This window comes from Dysidea avara, chromosome 7 (genome assembly GCF_963678975.1).
Source record: "Dysidea avara chromosome 7, odDysAvar1.4, whole genome shotgun sequence".
NCBI classification, from domain to species: domain Eukaryota; kingdom Metazoa; phylum Porifera; class Demospongiae; order Dictyoceratida; family Dysideidae; genus Dysidea; species Dysidea avara.
In genome coordinates, this window is record NC_089278.1 from 13,542,911 (window position 1) to 13,560,793 (window position 17,883).

At 35.7% G+C, this 17,883-nt stretch overlaps 1 protein-coding gene and 1 pseudogene across 3 annotated transcripts in view; both read left to right on the forward strand.

Annotated features, from left to right (window-relative positions):
* The window catches only part of LOC136260455 (tyrosine-protein kinase Mer-like), a 32,509-nt gene that overhangs the window by 1,774 nt on the left and 12,852 nt on the right, over window positions 1-17,883 (forward strand). For 2 of the 3 annotated variants that reach the window (XM_066054183.1, XM_066054180.1), the window contains exons 2-4: window positions 4,120-4,181; window positions 5,421-5,827; window positions 6,276-6,306. In XM_066054183.1, coding sequence (XP_065910255.1) covers window positions 4,126-4,181; window positions 5,421-5,827; window positions 6,276-6,306 — 494 coding nt within the window. In that variant the 5' untranslated portion in view covers window positions 4,120-4,125. The remainder of the gene's footprint in view (window positions 1-4,119; window positions 4,182-5,420; window positions 5,828-6,275; window positions 6,307-17,883) is intronic. The other variant, XM_066054181.1, reaches the window with a different exon arrangement.
* LOC136260936 (uncharacterized) lies at window positions 7,866-10,368 on the forward strand (annotated as a pseudogene).

The following is a 17,883-nucleotide window of genomic DNA, read 5'->3' on the forward strand; positions in this document are numbered from 1 at the left end:
GTTTGCTGTTTGCACATCTCCAGCATGTAAACCTGAGGAAAAAAGGTCACATTTTAATTGGTGAATTTAAAAAAATCTTTATCACGAACACACTACACTACACACACACTATACAAACTTACACAAAAATTAGCTGCTTATCTTCAACCTGTAACCTCCTCCATCTTGTAAACCTGTGGAAAAAAGGTAACATTTTAATTGGTGAATGTTAACATGCACACACAAACATACACACTACACTACACACACACACACTATACTACACACACACACACTACACTACACACACACACACTACACTACACACACACACTACACATTCACATAAAAATAAAACACTACAAGGTATGGTAAGGGTTGTTTACATTAGTTAATTTTGTGATCCACCACATATAGCAACAAGGGAAATGTGTATTTGTGATCAAGAATTCTAATATCATAATTAGATGGTCAGACTACCTTTGTCAACTAGAGATGAACTGACTTTTGGTAAAAAGCGAGGGGTAGCCAATGCCTTGGGACTCTTGCTATGTGAGAAATACACAAATATTTTAGAAACCAAATCCTAAATCCAAAATCACGTAAAAAATAATCGAGAAAGTGAGTTTAACAAAGTAGACAATGATCAATCACGAATAGCTAGAACAAGATGTAGATCAACAACTGTACAGGTAGTTACTAGTTAGCAATCTCACTAAATGCTTTTAAAATACGTAAAGATTGGGACTCTCATACACACCATTTGGCTGCTTTGTGTGGGCATTGGTAACCCCTCTCGTACACCGTTTTTCGTGGGTGTCGGCTACCCCTCGGAAAAAAAAAAAGACTATATATACAGAAGCTGAGCCTGTACAGAAGATGAGCCCTGCACAGCTATGTGGGCTTCTTTGTACAAAGCATACACTCACCTAATTTGCACATTGCCCAATCGTCATCATGGATGCTTCCACCTCCCACCGTGCACTAAAGTAATAGAAACATCATTAAATAATATAAGCATTATTATAGCATAACACATCACAATATTACAGCATGATAAACAAACCAAAGTATTTATACAGAAAACTACATCCTATACATTTAATCGTCTTTGAGCAAGGCCATTTTAACGAAGGTGCAAATTGTGCGTGGGCAGGCAATTCATTACATTCTGTTTGCCGTTTATAACTATCACAGGAAAACTAATGCATATACAATATCAAAGAACGTATATATTTAAACAGTTGCATGATACTTATAGGCTATTTTTTCACTGTCAACTACTTTTTGTGCGTGGGCGGCCCTCCCCTCTGCACCCTCCCACCCACCCACCCCCTATATGGTATACGCGCTATACAGGCGAGCATAGAAAAGTTGCTAAAATTAACAGGCTTTTGTAGAATCAGTTGTTTTTTTTAAAATTCTAATTGAACAAACAGTACATTTTCATACTATAGCTGAAGGCATTAAAATATATTGAATTGTTGGATATGAGAGCGTCAGCCTGAGTAAGCCCTACACTAGCAAGAGAGGTGAGTGAAATTTCGGCTGAGTGGAATTTCCAGTCAACAGTGTCCGGTACAATGCTTTATACAGATGTTTACTAAACTTCATATGGTTGAGAATATCCAGTACACATATTTCAAGCTTCCTTATTTGCTAAAATCTCCAGAAAAAATGTTGCAAACGTTTACTGACTGACTTCTTCAACAGGTAGCTAGCTAAGCATGTTGCAATCAGCATCTACTGAACTGCATATAGTCACTGGCAGTGTCACAGTAAGTATGTCTGATTTTCTGATCTGTTTGTCCTTTTTCATGCCTTGATCGAGGCCTTGATTTACTGGATAGCATAGCCATGGTGATTGACAAAAGTCAAACTGAAGGGACCACTCAGCTGTAACAACCGACACCAAGTATGTGAAGCTTTGTTTTCTGAGAGCTGCCCTGTTGAGACACAGACCAGCTATATATATATAACACACCTGTGGTTGAGATCAAAAGCCCAGCGCTGTGGCATATAACTGATATACCACAGCAAACTGTAGTATATAAATGACATGTATACCATATTTTGTGCCTACGCTTACCATAATATGGTACATTCCGCAAATTCCTTATCTAAATGGTAAACAAGTCTCTAATAACAAGCGCCTAAATCAACCAAGAATTATTTCGGATGCTCGTGCATATATTTTTGTCTTATCCCTCGTAACCATGTTATGACTATAAAATATAGCTAATGAGCCTTTCTTTCACTGCACAATCATTTTATTATTGTCAGTAAAAATAATGCCGGATATGCCTACGACAATGCCATGCATTAGAAATGATGACACACACTGCTTGCATTGCATGAACCCTGCTATGCCAGGTGGACTTTAAATTACAGATCTAACCCCCATGTATCCATATAACATAGCATGTAAATGTTATATCATCTCTTTAGAAATACCTTCTTTATTAAGTTGAATCCCACTGTAGTGGACTTAGCCCTATTTAAGTTGCGTATGTGGCTGTATAGGTACATACAACAGAACTCCTCAAAAAGGATACCAGGACACTTTGATAACCAGGACGCCTGTTTATAATCCCACTCTAGTGGTACAATAATATATATATATATATAGACCATGGCAGGATTTGACTTAATGAAGTATTTTTGAAGGGATAGTACAACATTCATGTGTTTATGGATGCATGGTGATCTCATTTAAAGTCCACCTGTCTAGTGTCTAATAAGGATCATTTTTGGATTTGCTAGAAAGGGTTAATGCTTTGGTGCTGTACATTAATATCCAATTAGATAAAACTGCAGCACATAGGTGGTCTTTCAATACAGGTGGTCACTAATACAGGTTTCACTGTACCTAGACACCTTCACTCTGTAAGACAAACTTGGCATGGCCTTGTTGTGAGTGGTTATTGGAGGTGTACGCTATGATACAGCAATAATAGACTAAAAATTCCACTGCATACAACAACATAATTCATTATATCTCTTGAGCCCATTGTGGTCCCACCACAAAAATTTCATCAAACACAGACCATGACCCACAAGTACTTATTATTCATAAAAACATTCGAAGAATTTCAAGCAGCATTTTTTGAAATATAAAGGATTAAAGTTTTCACTAAAGTACTTTCAAACCATGGTTAAGTAGATATCCCATAATTTAGGGATCACTGGAAAGGTCAATCAACAGTCTTCCATCAGTGAAAATTGAGTTTAAAAATATATACACAGTGCAAAGATACAATTGATTTTGTATCTATAGATGGACGAATGTTTCATGAAATATTCAAAATATTTGTAGTTGTAAATCAGAAACTATGTGGTGTATGGAGCTAAAATTTTGCATGAGTGATAAGCGCCACAGGTAATACAAACACACCAAGTTTCATCAAAATCTGAGAGGTGACCCTAAATTCCTGGTTGATTTGACATGGAATGAACCTGAGCTATGTGTATGAATTTTGTTCATGCTGGTTCCCTGGCCACAATGTCCTACTGTAATTATTTTATACATGATGTTTGCAGATTAAAATTCCATATATTAAATTAAATATTTTTGATTGTGGGTTTGAGTTTTGTTTCCTGCCAATTACCTTGAGAAAATCGTACCTGATTATGAGTATATGAGTGAGGCCCAAATGCTTGAGTCTCGAAGCAAAACCACGAAAGTTAAGAGGTCTGCATTGCCGTGAGAGTTGAGAGGTCCCTGCCTATTGATTTGTGGTTGGAGCATTGGTAGAATTTTATTTCGGTGGATACACCAAAGTATTTTGCCAAATGGTCAAATTAACCCTCCTGCCAATTGAACCACGTATATAGTACATCACACCTAATGAACTGATGTAGCTATTAATCTTATCATTAATAGTACATGTTCATCCATGTACAACTATCTGTGCTCACTTTTTATTATGTGAAAGTGCAAACCTTGATGATCCCTACTATACAGCATAATACAGCACTACTGTGCTGTGTGATAATTGGTTGTTAATGGATTCTGTTTTATCTAAATGATCTCTAAATATTGTGTACAAATAAAACATTATAGGCATTTTATATCATTTTATTATAGTATTTCAGTGAATGTCTATGTTCTTATATTAGTGGTACATGTATTTCTTTTATATAAAGATGAAAGAAACAGCTACACTATTGCTGCTATCCATTCTTATCATTCCTGCTATCAGGTAATGTAATGTATGCACATATTCAGTAATAAATGTATTTCCACTATATTGTACAACACTGTTGTTTGCAAAGTCTTTCCCAGACCTTGTTACTGGTGGCACAGGATCTTTTGCTACAAATGCTTAGTCCAGCTCCCTTTTATATATGACCAGCATCAAACAACATTTTTATTATCATATGATGTTGTTTGTTTATGTTGAAAATTTTTGTGTAGATAAGATCTGATCAAGTACTTATAAAATAATTTTCCAAAGTGCCTACACTGACTAAAAGTTGCAATTTTAAATGCCTTTTCTTGCTGACTGACTGACTAGCTATATGTTGTGTTTCTATGCAAGTGTAGTGCAGGCATAGAAAGCTACAGCCATATACAATCCCACCAATACAAATTATGTACTGCCTTTATGTACATGTGATATGGTTCCGTCTTCTTTTAATTCGTACATTAATTTTTTTTCTCTTCTTAGTTAAAATGTTTAGTAAAAGCTTGTGCTCTCTCTTCATGGATTTGTTACATTTTCATACCATCTTTGCTGACAAAAAGCGGTCACCGTAATACAACAGCTATTATAGTACATTCTTGTAGAACAGTCATGCATGCATGTCACAGCTATACCGTAACAATAAGTAGACAATGTATTAAATTTATATCAATAGGATCCAAGCAATAAAAATATATTAAAGCAAGAATTTATACACGGATTATAATATAGCCTTGTGGGGGAAAATCCCCACTTTGGCACTGAACAATTGTGATAACTTGCCAACGTCTCTCTTACAGTAGCATAAATGCATACCTTGTGTCTTCTATGTATATGTAAGGAAATTATTCATATGAAAAATTGCTTTTCTTTGCATGAACCCTATATAGCGAGGCACAGCAAGGCACATATAGGGCAAACACTGATTAGAATGCTAAAAAGTGCATGCCAGTGTACATTGTGTTAGTATGATGTTTGTCTAGACTTTTGACTGCTGTCAAACAGGCTGGCTAGCTGACCAAAAATAGTTTTTTTTTATTCAATCAGTGTTTGTGATTCTGTGTATTTAACACTAGAGTTGATGTTAAGACTCTTCTGTAAAGGCGATTTTCATTGAGTGATGTGTAATGATTCTTGATGGCAGCATTTTGCATTGTTCTTTTTTGGGAGGCGGTTATTTTATACAGTGCTACCATACTATATGATAATGTTACTTGTTGTCTTTTTATTTATTTTTTTATTTTTTTTGCTTTCTAGCACATGTAGTCATTATCAGTTTCAAGACTCATCAATAAATTGTTCATTATACTCTGGTCTGTCAGTTTTTACATACTCCAATGAAACAGTCCAGAATCATGCTATTGAACTGTTACTTTCTCTCAGTAACACAACCACTGATGGAAATTGCACTGAGTTGTTGAACAGATTTTTGTGTAATGTTATATTTCCACCTTGTGACCAGTCAAGTGAATACATTCAGAGAATTTGTTCTGAAAGTTGTGAAATGATTACTAGTACATGTGCCAGTCAAGTGGAGGAAATCTATAGGATACTAAGGCAGAATGACATGGATGATGTGGCCATAAAGTTGCAGACGTGTGGCTCACCACTGCTAGAGCCCAATGTCAACAGTACTAACCTGCCCAACTGTGTTGATTTAACAGGTATCATATATGTATGTTACTAGTGAAGGAGTACATTATATACTGATTGCAGGACTAATTCTGGGTTGCCTAATAATGTGCTTTATTTATGTAACATACCTGAAAATACCTAGGATGATGGTAACGCTCTTCATGGCTTTGGAGGGCTTATGTAACTATATATAGTGTGCAAATTTAGCCAGATAAATGTGACCTGCTGGGTGAAAACCCGACTTTGTTTTGATTAATTCTGTTTTTTAGATAATTCCATTGGCATACATTGGGTAACAACGTGTGCTACAAATAATGTTTTAATTGTTGCAATAAATAGTGAAAGAACAAACGAATTAAATCATCCAAGATACCACTGGATTGCCGAGAATAAGAATATCTTAGTTTTATTTCTGTACAGTGAAGCAAACATGTGTATTGTATTCACATGTTTGACTTTATATTCTCTATACTATAGCTTCAACCAGCAACGAGACAGATTTTGTTCAGTAAGTCAGCATAATGTGTGTGTATAAAATAAGTATCTCAGTGTCACCCACCACTAATAAGGGATCTCCATTAATTAGGTTGTGCCCTTACCAGCTGCACTAATAGTTAACTACATGACATGCTATACATAGCAAGTACTTGTCATGCTAGTGCTCAGACCATTTTCCACTACTCCAGCTGCTGTGGGCATGCATGTTCACTATTTTTAGTGGAGGTTAGTCATGGCTATACACAAGCTATATGGTTATATACTGTATAGCTAGTAGGTTATTTTCATGGGTAAAACTTTTTGCAATCAAATAATTTTTTGCTTTTTCAGGATTTTTATACATTCATAACACTTGAACAATGTCATTTTTGAGCTGCAAAATTCAAGGGGGAAATTTTCACAGATAGCTGCCAATCTACAAAAATTGCGAAAACTTTCACCTCGAAAAAACAGTATATGGATTAAATTTACACTAGTATATGGTTGTAGCTAGGTGTAAGCACATGACCACATTTGTTTCAGTACTTTTTTATTTATATGCAGTGGCAGAGAAGTAGTTGATGTGAGGGGGGCTGACCAGAGTATAGAATGTCTGGCGGCACAAGGGGGGGGGGGGGGGGGGGGAGGCAGAAGCTGTAAGTTTTACATGTATCAAAGTTCACCAGAATGCATAATTTGAAGCATATCACCAACCTTTTAGTCAATAGTATTTAAAACAGGTTATTTGCAGCTTATAAAAACTCTTTTGGCAATGTTGACTACTGGGTTAATAAACATACAGCATTTATAAGCAGTTCAAAATAGGAAATCAACAAAGATTTTAGGATCACCTCTTGGATTTTGAGAAAACTTGGTGTGTTTGTAGTACCTGTGGTGCTGATCACTCATGAAATGTTTTAGCTCCATAGCTTCTGACTTATGGCCACAAATATTTTGAATATTTTATAAAATTGGTCCATCTCTAGTTACAAAATTGACCATAACTTTGCACTGTGTAAATATTTTTAAACACAATTTTCACTGATGGAAGACTGTTGATTGACCTTTCCAGTGATCCCTAAAGTATTAGTCCAGTCATTTTATGGAAAATAAGGGGTCAACCTTTAACTAATTGCAACACAAGCTTTCTTAACAGTTCCTAGCACAGAAAATTGTACTCTATAACATATCAAAAGTCCTAAGGAATCCCATGACGGGAAAGTGACCTTTTAGTGACCTTTTACAGCCAATTTTTGGCAAAAATTGAGAATTTTGCCTATATTTCATCCAAATATCAACCAAATTGGTCAAATGTGGTATCAAATGAATGGTCTCACTGAAAGGAACAATGTGATACTTATTTGAAGTCAATAGCTCATTTCGTTCAGAAGTTAGAGCCATTTAACTGATCAAAAAATTGGCCGCCCACGCACTTAATTAAATTTAAGGTTTTCACTATAGTAGTGTTTTTTCTTGACTGGAAGCACACTTTAAGCTGTGGTAAAAGACAAAAAATGACAAAGGAGATTTGTGGCACTTCAGGACTTGACTGTTACCATGGAAACCAGTATGTACTATTGTTAGCTTGAAGCAGTTACACACTGTATATAGGCCTAACACACAGATCCACCAATTATATTGCAAACTGTACAATTTTGAATTTGCTATGCAAAGGTGGCTAGTATATGGGAAGTTCAAATAAAATTTATATAGCACATTTATGTCAACAAATCACATTCAGCTGTCAGCAAAATGCTCAGCTTTAAAGGTTTCAGCATATATTAATTATTAGTGTCTAATTATGGCTTCAGTACATGGACATGATTGATGTTCTTCGCAAACATATTAGAGCAGAGCGTATTGGTAACTGGGATTTGCATCTTCAAGCTGTTGCAGAAATGCTTCCTTACATGGCAGCCGCAGGGCACAACAATTACACCAAGTCTTTACATATATACTTACAGCAAATGTCTCATCTCCAAGATGATCACCCTGATGTATACCAACACTTTCAGAATGGCTTACATGTGATCAGACGTAGTGATCGTTACTGGGCTGGTCTCTCTTCAGATCTTGTCATTGAACAGGTGCTGATGAGGAGCATGAAGACAAATGGTGGTCTCACAAGAGGACGAGGTATGAACGAACAGCAACGATTAGTTTGGTTACTATCAATGCCAGCATGTGCTGAAGTAAATAGAGCTATGCAAGAACTCACTGGGGTGTCTTATGATTCTGGAGATCAGAACAAGGAGATGACACAGGCTAGGCTAACTCGTGATTGGAAGGACACCCAAATAATTCTTAGTTGCCTTCAAGAACGAGATCCGTTTTCTACTTTTGACACCAGCCTACGCAGCATCTACTCTGGAGTGCATGCACAGAGCATTATTAATGTTGACAATGCAAGAGAAGTTGGTAGTGCTATTTTGGATAGAATGAAAGGAACAACAGTTGCTGAGTACACTTTCAAGAAAAGCCATCAAGTTGTTACACTAGGTTACACGTCTGCACTGAAAATTGAAGGTGTTACAGTTCAGATTGATCCCCAACTTCTCTTCCAACGGTTAACTGTAGCAGCAAATACAACTAATAGAATTGAAGATGTGTTCAAGTATGAGCTTTGCAGCTATCCACCAGCATTGTTTGATTCTTCACTAATGCTTAGACAGCCACAGAAAGCTGCACTAAGTAACGCTATTTGGAGTGTTGTGTCACTAGATAGTCAGGAAATATCTGGAGAGGTCCAATTTGTGCTGGATGGAGGAGCCCTCCTACAACGTGTTCCATGGACACAAGGATCAGCTTATGGGGATATTTGTACAATATACACAGATTATGTAGCAAAGAAATATGGAGAAGCTATAGTTGTTTTTGATGGATATCAGAAGTCATCAACAAAAGATATGGCACACAAAAGGAGAGCTAAAGGACGATCAGGAGTACCTGTTTCATTTACAGATAGTACTAAACTCAACATGAGAAAAGAAACCTTTTTAGCAAACTGTACAAACAAGCAGAAGTTCATTATTATGCTTGGGAAGTACTTAGAAAGAAGAAATTGCAAAGTGTATCATAGTCCAGGAGATGCTGATGTAATGATAGTACAGAAAGCTGTAGAATCAGCCACAGTAACAGACACTGTTCTGGTTGGTGATGACACCGATCTTCTGGTATTGTTATGCTATCATGCCTGCTTAAATTCTCATACCATATTTTTCAAACCTGAGCCAAAAAGAACCACCACCAAGAAACTTCGAGTATGGAACATTAGTGCTGCCAAGAAGAAACTTGGTCCTGAAGTATGTAAAAATCTTCTTTTCCTTCATGCTATACTTGGATGTGATACTACTTCACAACTGTATGGTATTGGAAAAGGTGCTTCCCTTAAGAAGTTCCGGTCAATTCGAAACTTTCAAGAGCAAGCAGAAGTATTTTGCACATCATCTGCTACACCGAAAGAAATAATTGCAGCAGGAGAGCAAGCTTTAGTGGCAATGTACAACGGAAAACCAGGAGAAACATTGGACTGTTTACGAAAGTGGCTACGAATAATACATTTATTCATCCACAAACTCTACCTCCTACTTCCGCAGCTGCCAAATACCATAGCCTACGTGTGTATTTACAAATACAGGAGTGGAAAGGCTGTGGCAGAGAATTTCAGCCACTTGAATGGGGGTGGAAAGAGTGTGATGGGACTCTAATGCCATTGTTCACTGATTTACCACCAGCTCCAGATGACCTACTTAAGATAATAAGATGTAATTGCCACACAGATTGTAGCACTATGAGGTGCACATGCAAGAAATATAATGTAAAATGTTCTCCTGCATGTGGCAATTGCAAAGGAACAGCTTGTACCAATGTTGATGGTGTGATTCTTGAAGATGATGATAATTGATGTAGACTTTGGATTATCCTTACAGAATTTCTTAGGAATTTATGCTGTTTTATATAAGTCATAAGTTTACATTTATATCAGAGCTTATTACGTACAATCTAAGAAATTGCTATAATATTATTATTTGCTGAAAAATTACCAGTTTATATGTCACAATCATGTTAGCATCAATTCAAACACAAATTTGGTTTCCATGACAACAGACCAATGCTAAAGGCTTCTTAGTTACCCCTTGCTATCAATCATGTTTATTACCATAATCAAATCATGCATTTCCAATGCTACATCAAAACAGTAGCCAGACAAAATCAATTAAGTGCGTGGGCGGCCAATTTTTTGATCAGTTAAATGGCTCTAACTTCTGAACGAAATGAGCTATTGACTTCAAATAAGTATCACATTGTTCCTTTCAGTGAGACCATTCATTTGATACCACATTTGACCAATTTGGTTGATATTTGGATGAAATAGAGGCAAAATTCTCAATTTTTGCCAAAAATTGGCTGTAAAAGGTCACTAAAAGGTCACTTTCCCGTCATGGGATTCCTTAGGACTTTTGATATGTTATAGAGTACAATTTTCTGTGCTAGAAACTGTTAAGAAAGCTTGTGTTGCAATTAGTTAAAGGTTAAATCATAAAATGACTGGACTATATGGGATATCTACTTAATTATGGTTCAAAAGTACTGTATTGAAAACTTTAATCCTTTATATTTCAAAAAGTGCTGCTTGAAAAATTCTTCAAATTGTTTTGTAAATAATGATTGGGTCATGGTCTATATTTAATATAATTTTTGTGGTGGAACCACAGAGATATAATGAATTATGTTGTGGTATGCAGTGGAATTTTGTGGCCTATTATTGCTGTATGGGAGTGTACACCTCCAATAACCACTCACAACAAGACCATTCCAAGTTTGTCTTACAGGGTGAAGGTGTCTAGGTACAGTGCAACCTGTATTAGTGACCACCTGTATTGAAAGACCATCTATGTGTTGCAGTTAATTTATACTTCTTTAATTGGATATTATTGTATAGTACCAAAGCTTTCTAGCAAATCCAAAAAGGGTCTTTATTAAACAGGTGGACTTTAAATTACAGATTTGACCACCATGTGTCTATCACGTGTCCATAAACATATCATCTCTTCAGAAATACCTTCTTTATTAAGTTGAATCCCACTGTAGTGGACTTAGTCGGATTTAAGTTGCGTATGTGGTTGTATAGGTATGCACAACAAAACTCCTTAAAAGGGATGCTGATAACCAGGACATATGTTTATACTCCCACTCTAGTGGTACACATACATTTGGACCAAGATACTTCTGTGGTTTTGTAATATGACCGCTTTATTATAGTCGTATATAGGAATGGAGGGGTTTTATTGTATATGTGCATTACTTGCACCTCAATGTGTGAAATTAATTACTAAACAAGTACACAGGAATTTTCAACTAGAGTAGGGACCAAAGCACATCGATAAAAAGTACTGAAACAAGCTGGAGTAGTGCACGATATTAAATCACAGTAAAACAATAAGAAGTGTTATATCCCTACTGTGCTCAAGATACCATAATGGAATGCACCGTAGGGATATAACATTTCTTATTGTTTTACTGTGATTTAATATTGTGCACTACTCCAGCTTGTTTCACTACTTTTTATCGATGTGCCATGGTCCCTACTCTAGTTGAAAATACCAAATTTTTCTATGTACTTGTTTGTTAACTTTTTTTTGTAAATAATTATGACTGGTGAACCCACGCATACCGCATCTGAAATAGCGCCGCGCACCCCAATTATCATCTGAAAAGTGAAGTATCCATTACACTTCGTTGTCAGCTATGTTCAACCCATTACGCAGCATTTCGAATCAAGAACTGTTCAAAAAGCACCTCTGCTATCAGAATAGCCACTATAAATAATACGGACATTTTCCGTTACAAAGGGAAGCCATCACGTGCTATCGCCAAATTGACACTTTTCGCTGTCAGCAAAGATGAATGGGACACAAAGGAGGACACTGGTAAGTCCATGAAGAATGCATTGTACATACTGTGGTATGCCAAAAGGCACCTGTCAGGCCAAAGCAACATCGAACAGTGAAAAAATCAAGCCCGTAGCCTTAGCCGTTATCGAGTTACGCTTGTCTGAAGGCATCAGGCAGTCAGTCAGTCAATCAGTCAGTCAGTCAGTCAGTCAGTCAGTCAGTCAGTCACTAGAAAATTCCATTAAATAAATTATTTTAAAATTCCGTAGCAACTTGTTGAAAGCATTTCAGGTCGATCTGAAAGGTTGTTTGGGCTTAGTTTTACCTAACCGATACTGCCTCCTCCTTGTCAGGGAAAATTGAGGCTGTTTTTTGGGTAATATTGTTTTGTGGGCCACGCCTACTCCTTTGTGGTACCTACTATACAGTAACTATCATACTGTATGATTACTTTACATTCATGACCACCGTTTGAAAATCAAACCATAAATTCATGCACATACTCACACAGGAGATGAACATGATGACATGTGTATTTAACACTTGCCTGTACTGATCTTCAAAGCATGAATGCAAAATACTGTGAAAACCATTTAGTAATTACAGTTCTATTAATCACACATTGAGGTACAACTTCATAATAGTAAAAAAAAAGCTCTTGGTACAAGTAATGCATCTACTGTATACAGTGTAACTATTCTATTCCCTGGACCATTCATAAAGTGAGAAACCACAAACTTGTCTTGGGTCTAAATGTACGTACAATGATAAAGGGAGATAATGAACACATATCCTGGCTATCAATGTGTCTGGGTATCCTTTTTGAGGAGGTCTGTTGTACCTATGCAGCCATGTATGTAAATCGAATAATGTGGAGTGGGGCTATGTATGTAAAAGCACTATGGTGGAATATGATTTAAAAAAAATATTTCTGAAGAGATGGTACAATGTTCATGTGCTTATGGATGCATGGTGATCTCATTTAAAGTCCACCTGTCTAATATGGACCATTTTGTGGGTTTGCTAGAAAAGGTTGATGCTTTGGTGCTATACATTAATATCCAATTAGAGAAGTATAAATTAACTGCAGCACATAGGTGGTCTTTCAATCCAGGTGGTCACTAATACAGGTTGCAATGTACCTAGACACTTTCACTCTGTAAGACAAACTTGGCATGGCCTTGTTGCGAGTGGTTATTGGAGATGTACACTCCCATGCAGAAATAATAGGCTACAAAATTCCACTGCATAGCTACCACAACATAATTCATTAGCCCATTGAGGTCCCACCACAAAAATTATATTAAACATAGACCATGACCCAATCATTATTCACAAAAAAATTGAAAATTTTCAAGCAGCACGTTTTGAAATATAAAGGATTAAAGTTTTCATTACAGTACTTTTGAACCATAATTAAGTAAATATCCCATAATTTAGGGATCACTGGAGAGCTCAATCAACAGTCTTCTATCAGTGAAAATTGTGCTTAAAAATATTTACACCGAGCGAAGTTATGGTTGATTTTGTAACTAGAGATGGACCAATTTTTCATGAAATATTTAAAATATTTGTGGTCATAAGCCAGAAATTATTTGGTGTATGGAGCTAAAAATTTTCGTGAGTGATCAGCACCACAGGTACTACAAACACACCAGGTTTTGTCTGAATCCGAGAGGTGGCCCTAAATTCCTTGACATGGAATGACCCAATAGCCTTTTTAGACACCTGGAAACATTTGGTACAATGGTAATGCACCAACTCTCTCAAGTAAGAGGTCAGTGGTTCAATTCCCACTGTAGGCAAAAAAATAATTTTTTTCATCTTTTAGGAACACATTTTAATGAAGTGTGTTGACTGCTCTATTAGGATATTTGAGTATTCTATCGATCTTTTTTACAGTTTTTGGCCCCACTTCAGGAAGGATTATTTGGTGAAATATCATTCCAAGGGGGGAGCTAATCCCCCTCAGCAGACAGGGGCTTCAGCCCCCTAGCCCCCCATTTCTACCACCTATGTTTGTATGAATCCTATTCAAATTTTAAATGAATAATGTATAAAAGGACTATCCCACTGGGAGACTAGGCTTGTTAGAATATAGTTAGAATTTGTAAATATAAAATTCTTAGAACTGAATCATTTGGAGCTATTAGACAAGTGCCAAGACACCTTTTTTACATTTAATTTGTACCAAGACTATACTTTTACTAATGCAAGCCTATATAAAGTTCTATTTCAAGGCACATTATAGGTTTAAACTGCTTGTTGCTTTATATAGAATATGGAAACTACAATCATTTTTAGTTCATAAACTTTACTGTGGAAAGTTTTGTTCACTAATAGCTTAGCAACAAAGCCAATGCATTGGTTTGTTATTAAAAGTTAGTAAAGCATTGTTTTACTTGGTTATATGCCAAAATCTAATTTTTGAGGACAGTTTGGACTTTATTCAGGACCACTAAATATTTAATCACTCTTACTGTCAATTTTTCTGACATTGCATACTGCAGGCTAAAAATAGCCATGTTATATATAAACTAAACAAACATTTTTTAGTTTTTACTTAGCATTACACAAACTTTTGTACACAAAGAAGTTGCAGCAAAGCTGAATTATACCTACTAATCATTGTATCACTGTACCATATGACTTCAGGGGTTACCATGATAACTGAAAGGAGTACATTATATTTTTGCAGCTGAATACCATAACCATGCACAAAACAATAATGTGATTCTTTTAAAATGTTCTTGTCACGGTGTAACTAGTATATCAAAAAAAATTGAATTTAAAAATGAAGCAGGGATCTATGCTACAAAACCCACTGAAACAAGGATTGTTAAGCAACAATCATGACATCAAATCACAATACAACAACTGATCCCTACTGTGGTGAGGTGCCAACATCTATATCTAAGTTTCATTATGGCGCCTAACCACAGTATCACGATTGTTGCTTAACAAACTTGTTTCAGTGGTTTTTGTAGCATAGATCCCTACTTCATTTTTAAATTCGAAAGTTTTTGATATACTAGTTTGTTGAGTTTTTTAGCTCAGCTATATAGTTAGTTGTAGCTATAAGTGTACTAATCTGTGGTTATGTATGAAAGATATTAAACTTTATGTATACTGTTTATAACTAGGAGGAGCAACAGGACCCAAAGTTTTGAGTATCGATGATGAGTTTTAGTTTACATCATTGAACTTTGCAACAAGACATTCATTTGTATTTTTTCCTTCCTAAGGGATTCGTTAACAGCAGTGTCATACATATGAACGGTAGCATCATTTGGTGATCTCAATGCATACCTATAGAAAAGAATCACAAGTAAATACATTTCATGCATGCTAAATAAAAACATATTTCCACACCTGTATTTTTTTAATTGTTTGCTAGTCTTGACATCCTTATCATACGCCTTTTATGATCTTACTGCAGTGGTCTCCATGCTCTTTTCAACATCCTTATCATAAGATCTTTTAGATCTTACAGCAGCGGCCTCCCTGCTATTTTCTTATTAAATGCTATCCCACTAGGGAACTGTGAGAAGGCTAAAGCCTGTGAATACAGGGAGTCTGAAACATGTAACTGAAACAATGAAGAATGCAGAAAAAAATTCTGAGACCCAGCGGTGACTTAATCCCCTGCAACATGCATGCAGTCTAGGGGTCATTCCATACCAAATCAACAAAAAAAAAATCCGGACCCCTTTCGATTTTCATGAAATTTGGCACAAACATGGACCCTATCAAGAAACTTTCTCACACCAAAATTTGGCTCATTGCATTGGTCTCCCTTTAAGTTATGACCACTCAAAGTTTCTGTTGAAAATTTCATTTTACTTACATGTCTTCAATAAAATGACCATAACTTTGCTTGTGATTGATGTAGACACTTCTGGTTTAGATTTTTGAAATGCTTATTAAATGTTCTTTCAGGTGATATATAAAGTTTTATAATTGCTCAAAAGAAAAGGTAAAACCACAAAAATGTAGCTTTTTCCTTTGATCTTAATTTTCAAAAATATATATTCTTTAATTAAATTTATTTTTGGTTTACATGTTACTCTAATACCCATCATTCACCACTGTGAGTTTAAAGTTGGGATCAATAGTAGATCATGAGTTATAACTGTTAATGTGTAGCCTTGTAATCATTGCTGTTTGTATGGTTCAAGTATGCAAAGATGCAATACCAATTGCAAGTAACTTTATATAATACTATGTCACAATCATTTTATACATTGTTGGTTTGTAAGTAAAGTTAATTTGTTTATGGTTTGTAAGAAAACCCAGACTTAAATATGTAATTTACCCCTAATCAAGCTTGTATATACGGTTTCTGATTATGACGCCAAGTCTATTCGACATTTTCACTAGCTACAGCAACTGCTACTGCTACTATTAGCATTTAATGCTGATTATTGATATGCAAGCACGTATTTTGATACACAAATATAGCTATAGTGGAATCTGTCTAAGCCAGTCAGGACCAAACTTTTTGGCCTTAATATGCAGGTGGCTATTTATATAGTTCGATGTGTATAGATGCCTTACTAGAACAATTTAAAGTTGGCCCTTAACAGATATTGTAATCTACTAGAGCTTTTCTAACAAGTAGTAATGAATGACTGATGCAGTAGAATGGCTTTAAAGTCTTTTCAACTTGCACCTTCAAAGATTCAATTGTGTAAAATTTTTACTGGTAACACCCAAAACTGCAAAATCAGCAAAAAATTTTCTCTTCAAAATATTTAAGCTGTACGGTATATATAGGTAACTGCAATTTAAAATTGGTCCTTATGGAGTGGTGGCCTTTCTATACAGGTGGCCACTAAGACAGGTCATGGGTTCCACTCTATTCCATCAAATTTTTGATGAGTACGACAATGCGTAGTGGTTTTAGAAGTGTGCATTTTTCCAGCAAAGACATTGTCTATAGGTACAAACATATAAAGATGGCCTTTAAGTGGTCAGTAGTATGCATGCTCATTCAAAGTCTGCATGATTCAAAGTGATATACAGTAGAACATATCTTAGTGGCCACCTCTTTATAATTATATATAGATATATACAAGGGCCAACTTTAATTAGGATATTTCTGAAATTGTTTAATCAAAATGCCATGTCTTAATGGTATCCAAAACTTTTTGGTTTTAATGCCTAGGTGGTTGCTTCATATAGTTGCATTAGAGTAACACATTACATGTATATACATACAAATGTATAAACAACTGTATCGTTTGCATCCTGCAGTTACTATAACTTATTATACACAATATAAGTTGGAAACTATCATCATAATCTGTGGTAGCATAATACAGTAAGATTGAAAGAATAGATAGGAATATCATTAGTTGTACAGTAAGTCCCCTATAAATATAGCTACCTCTATAATAAGACCACCTTCTTATAGTGGCCACCTCTTATATAGGACACTGAACTTACAGCAAAAATATAATCATTGACTCCTTTATTTATAGGCAGCCTTATTACTGCACAAACTTTCTTAGATTTAAAAGTGGCTTTGTTAGTATAGTTTCACTGTAGTGAGCCCTAACAATACAAACCCTAACTAATTCGTTGCATAAAATGATTTTTGACATACTTTACTTGCAATTGCTATTGGAAATTACTATACACATAATTATTTATACCATACAAACAGCAATGATTACAAGGCTACACATTAACAGTTATAACTCATGATCTAC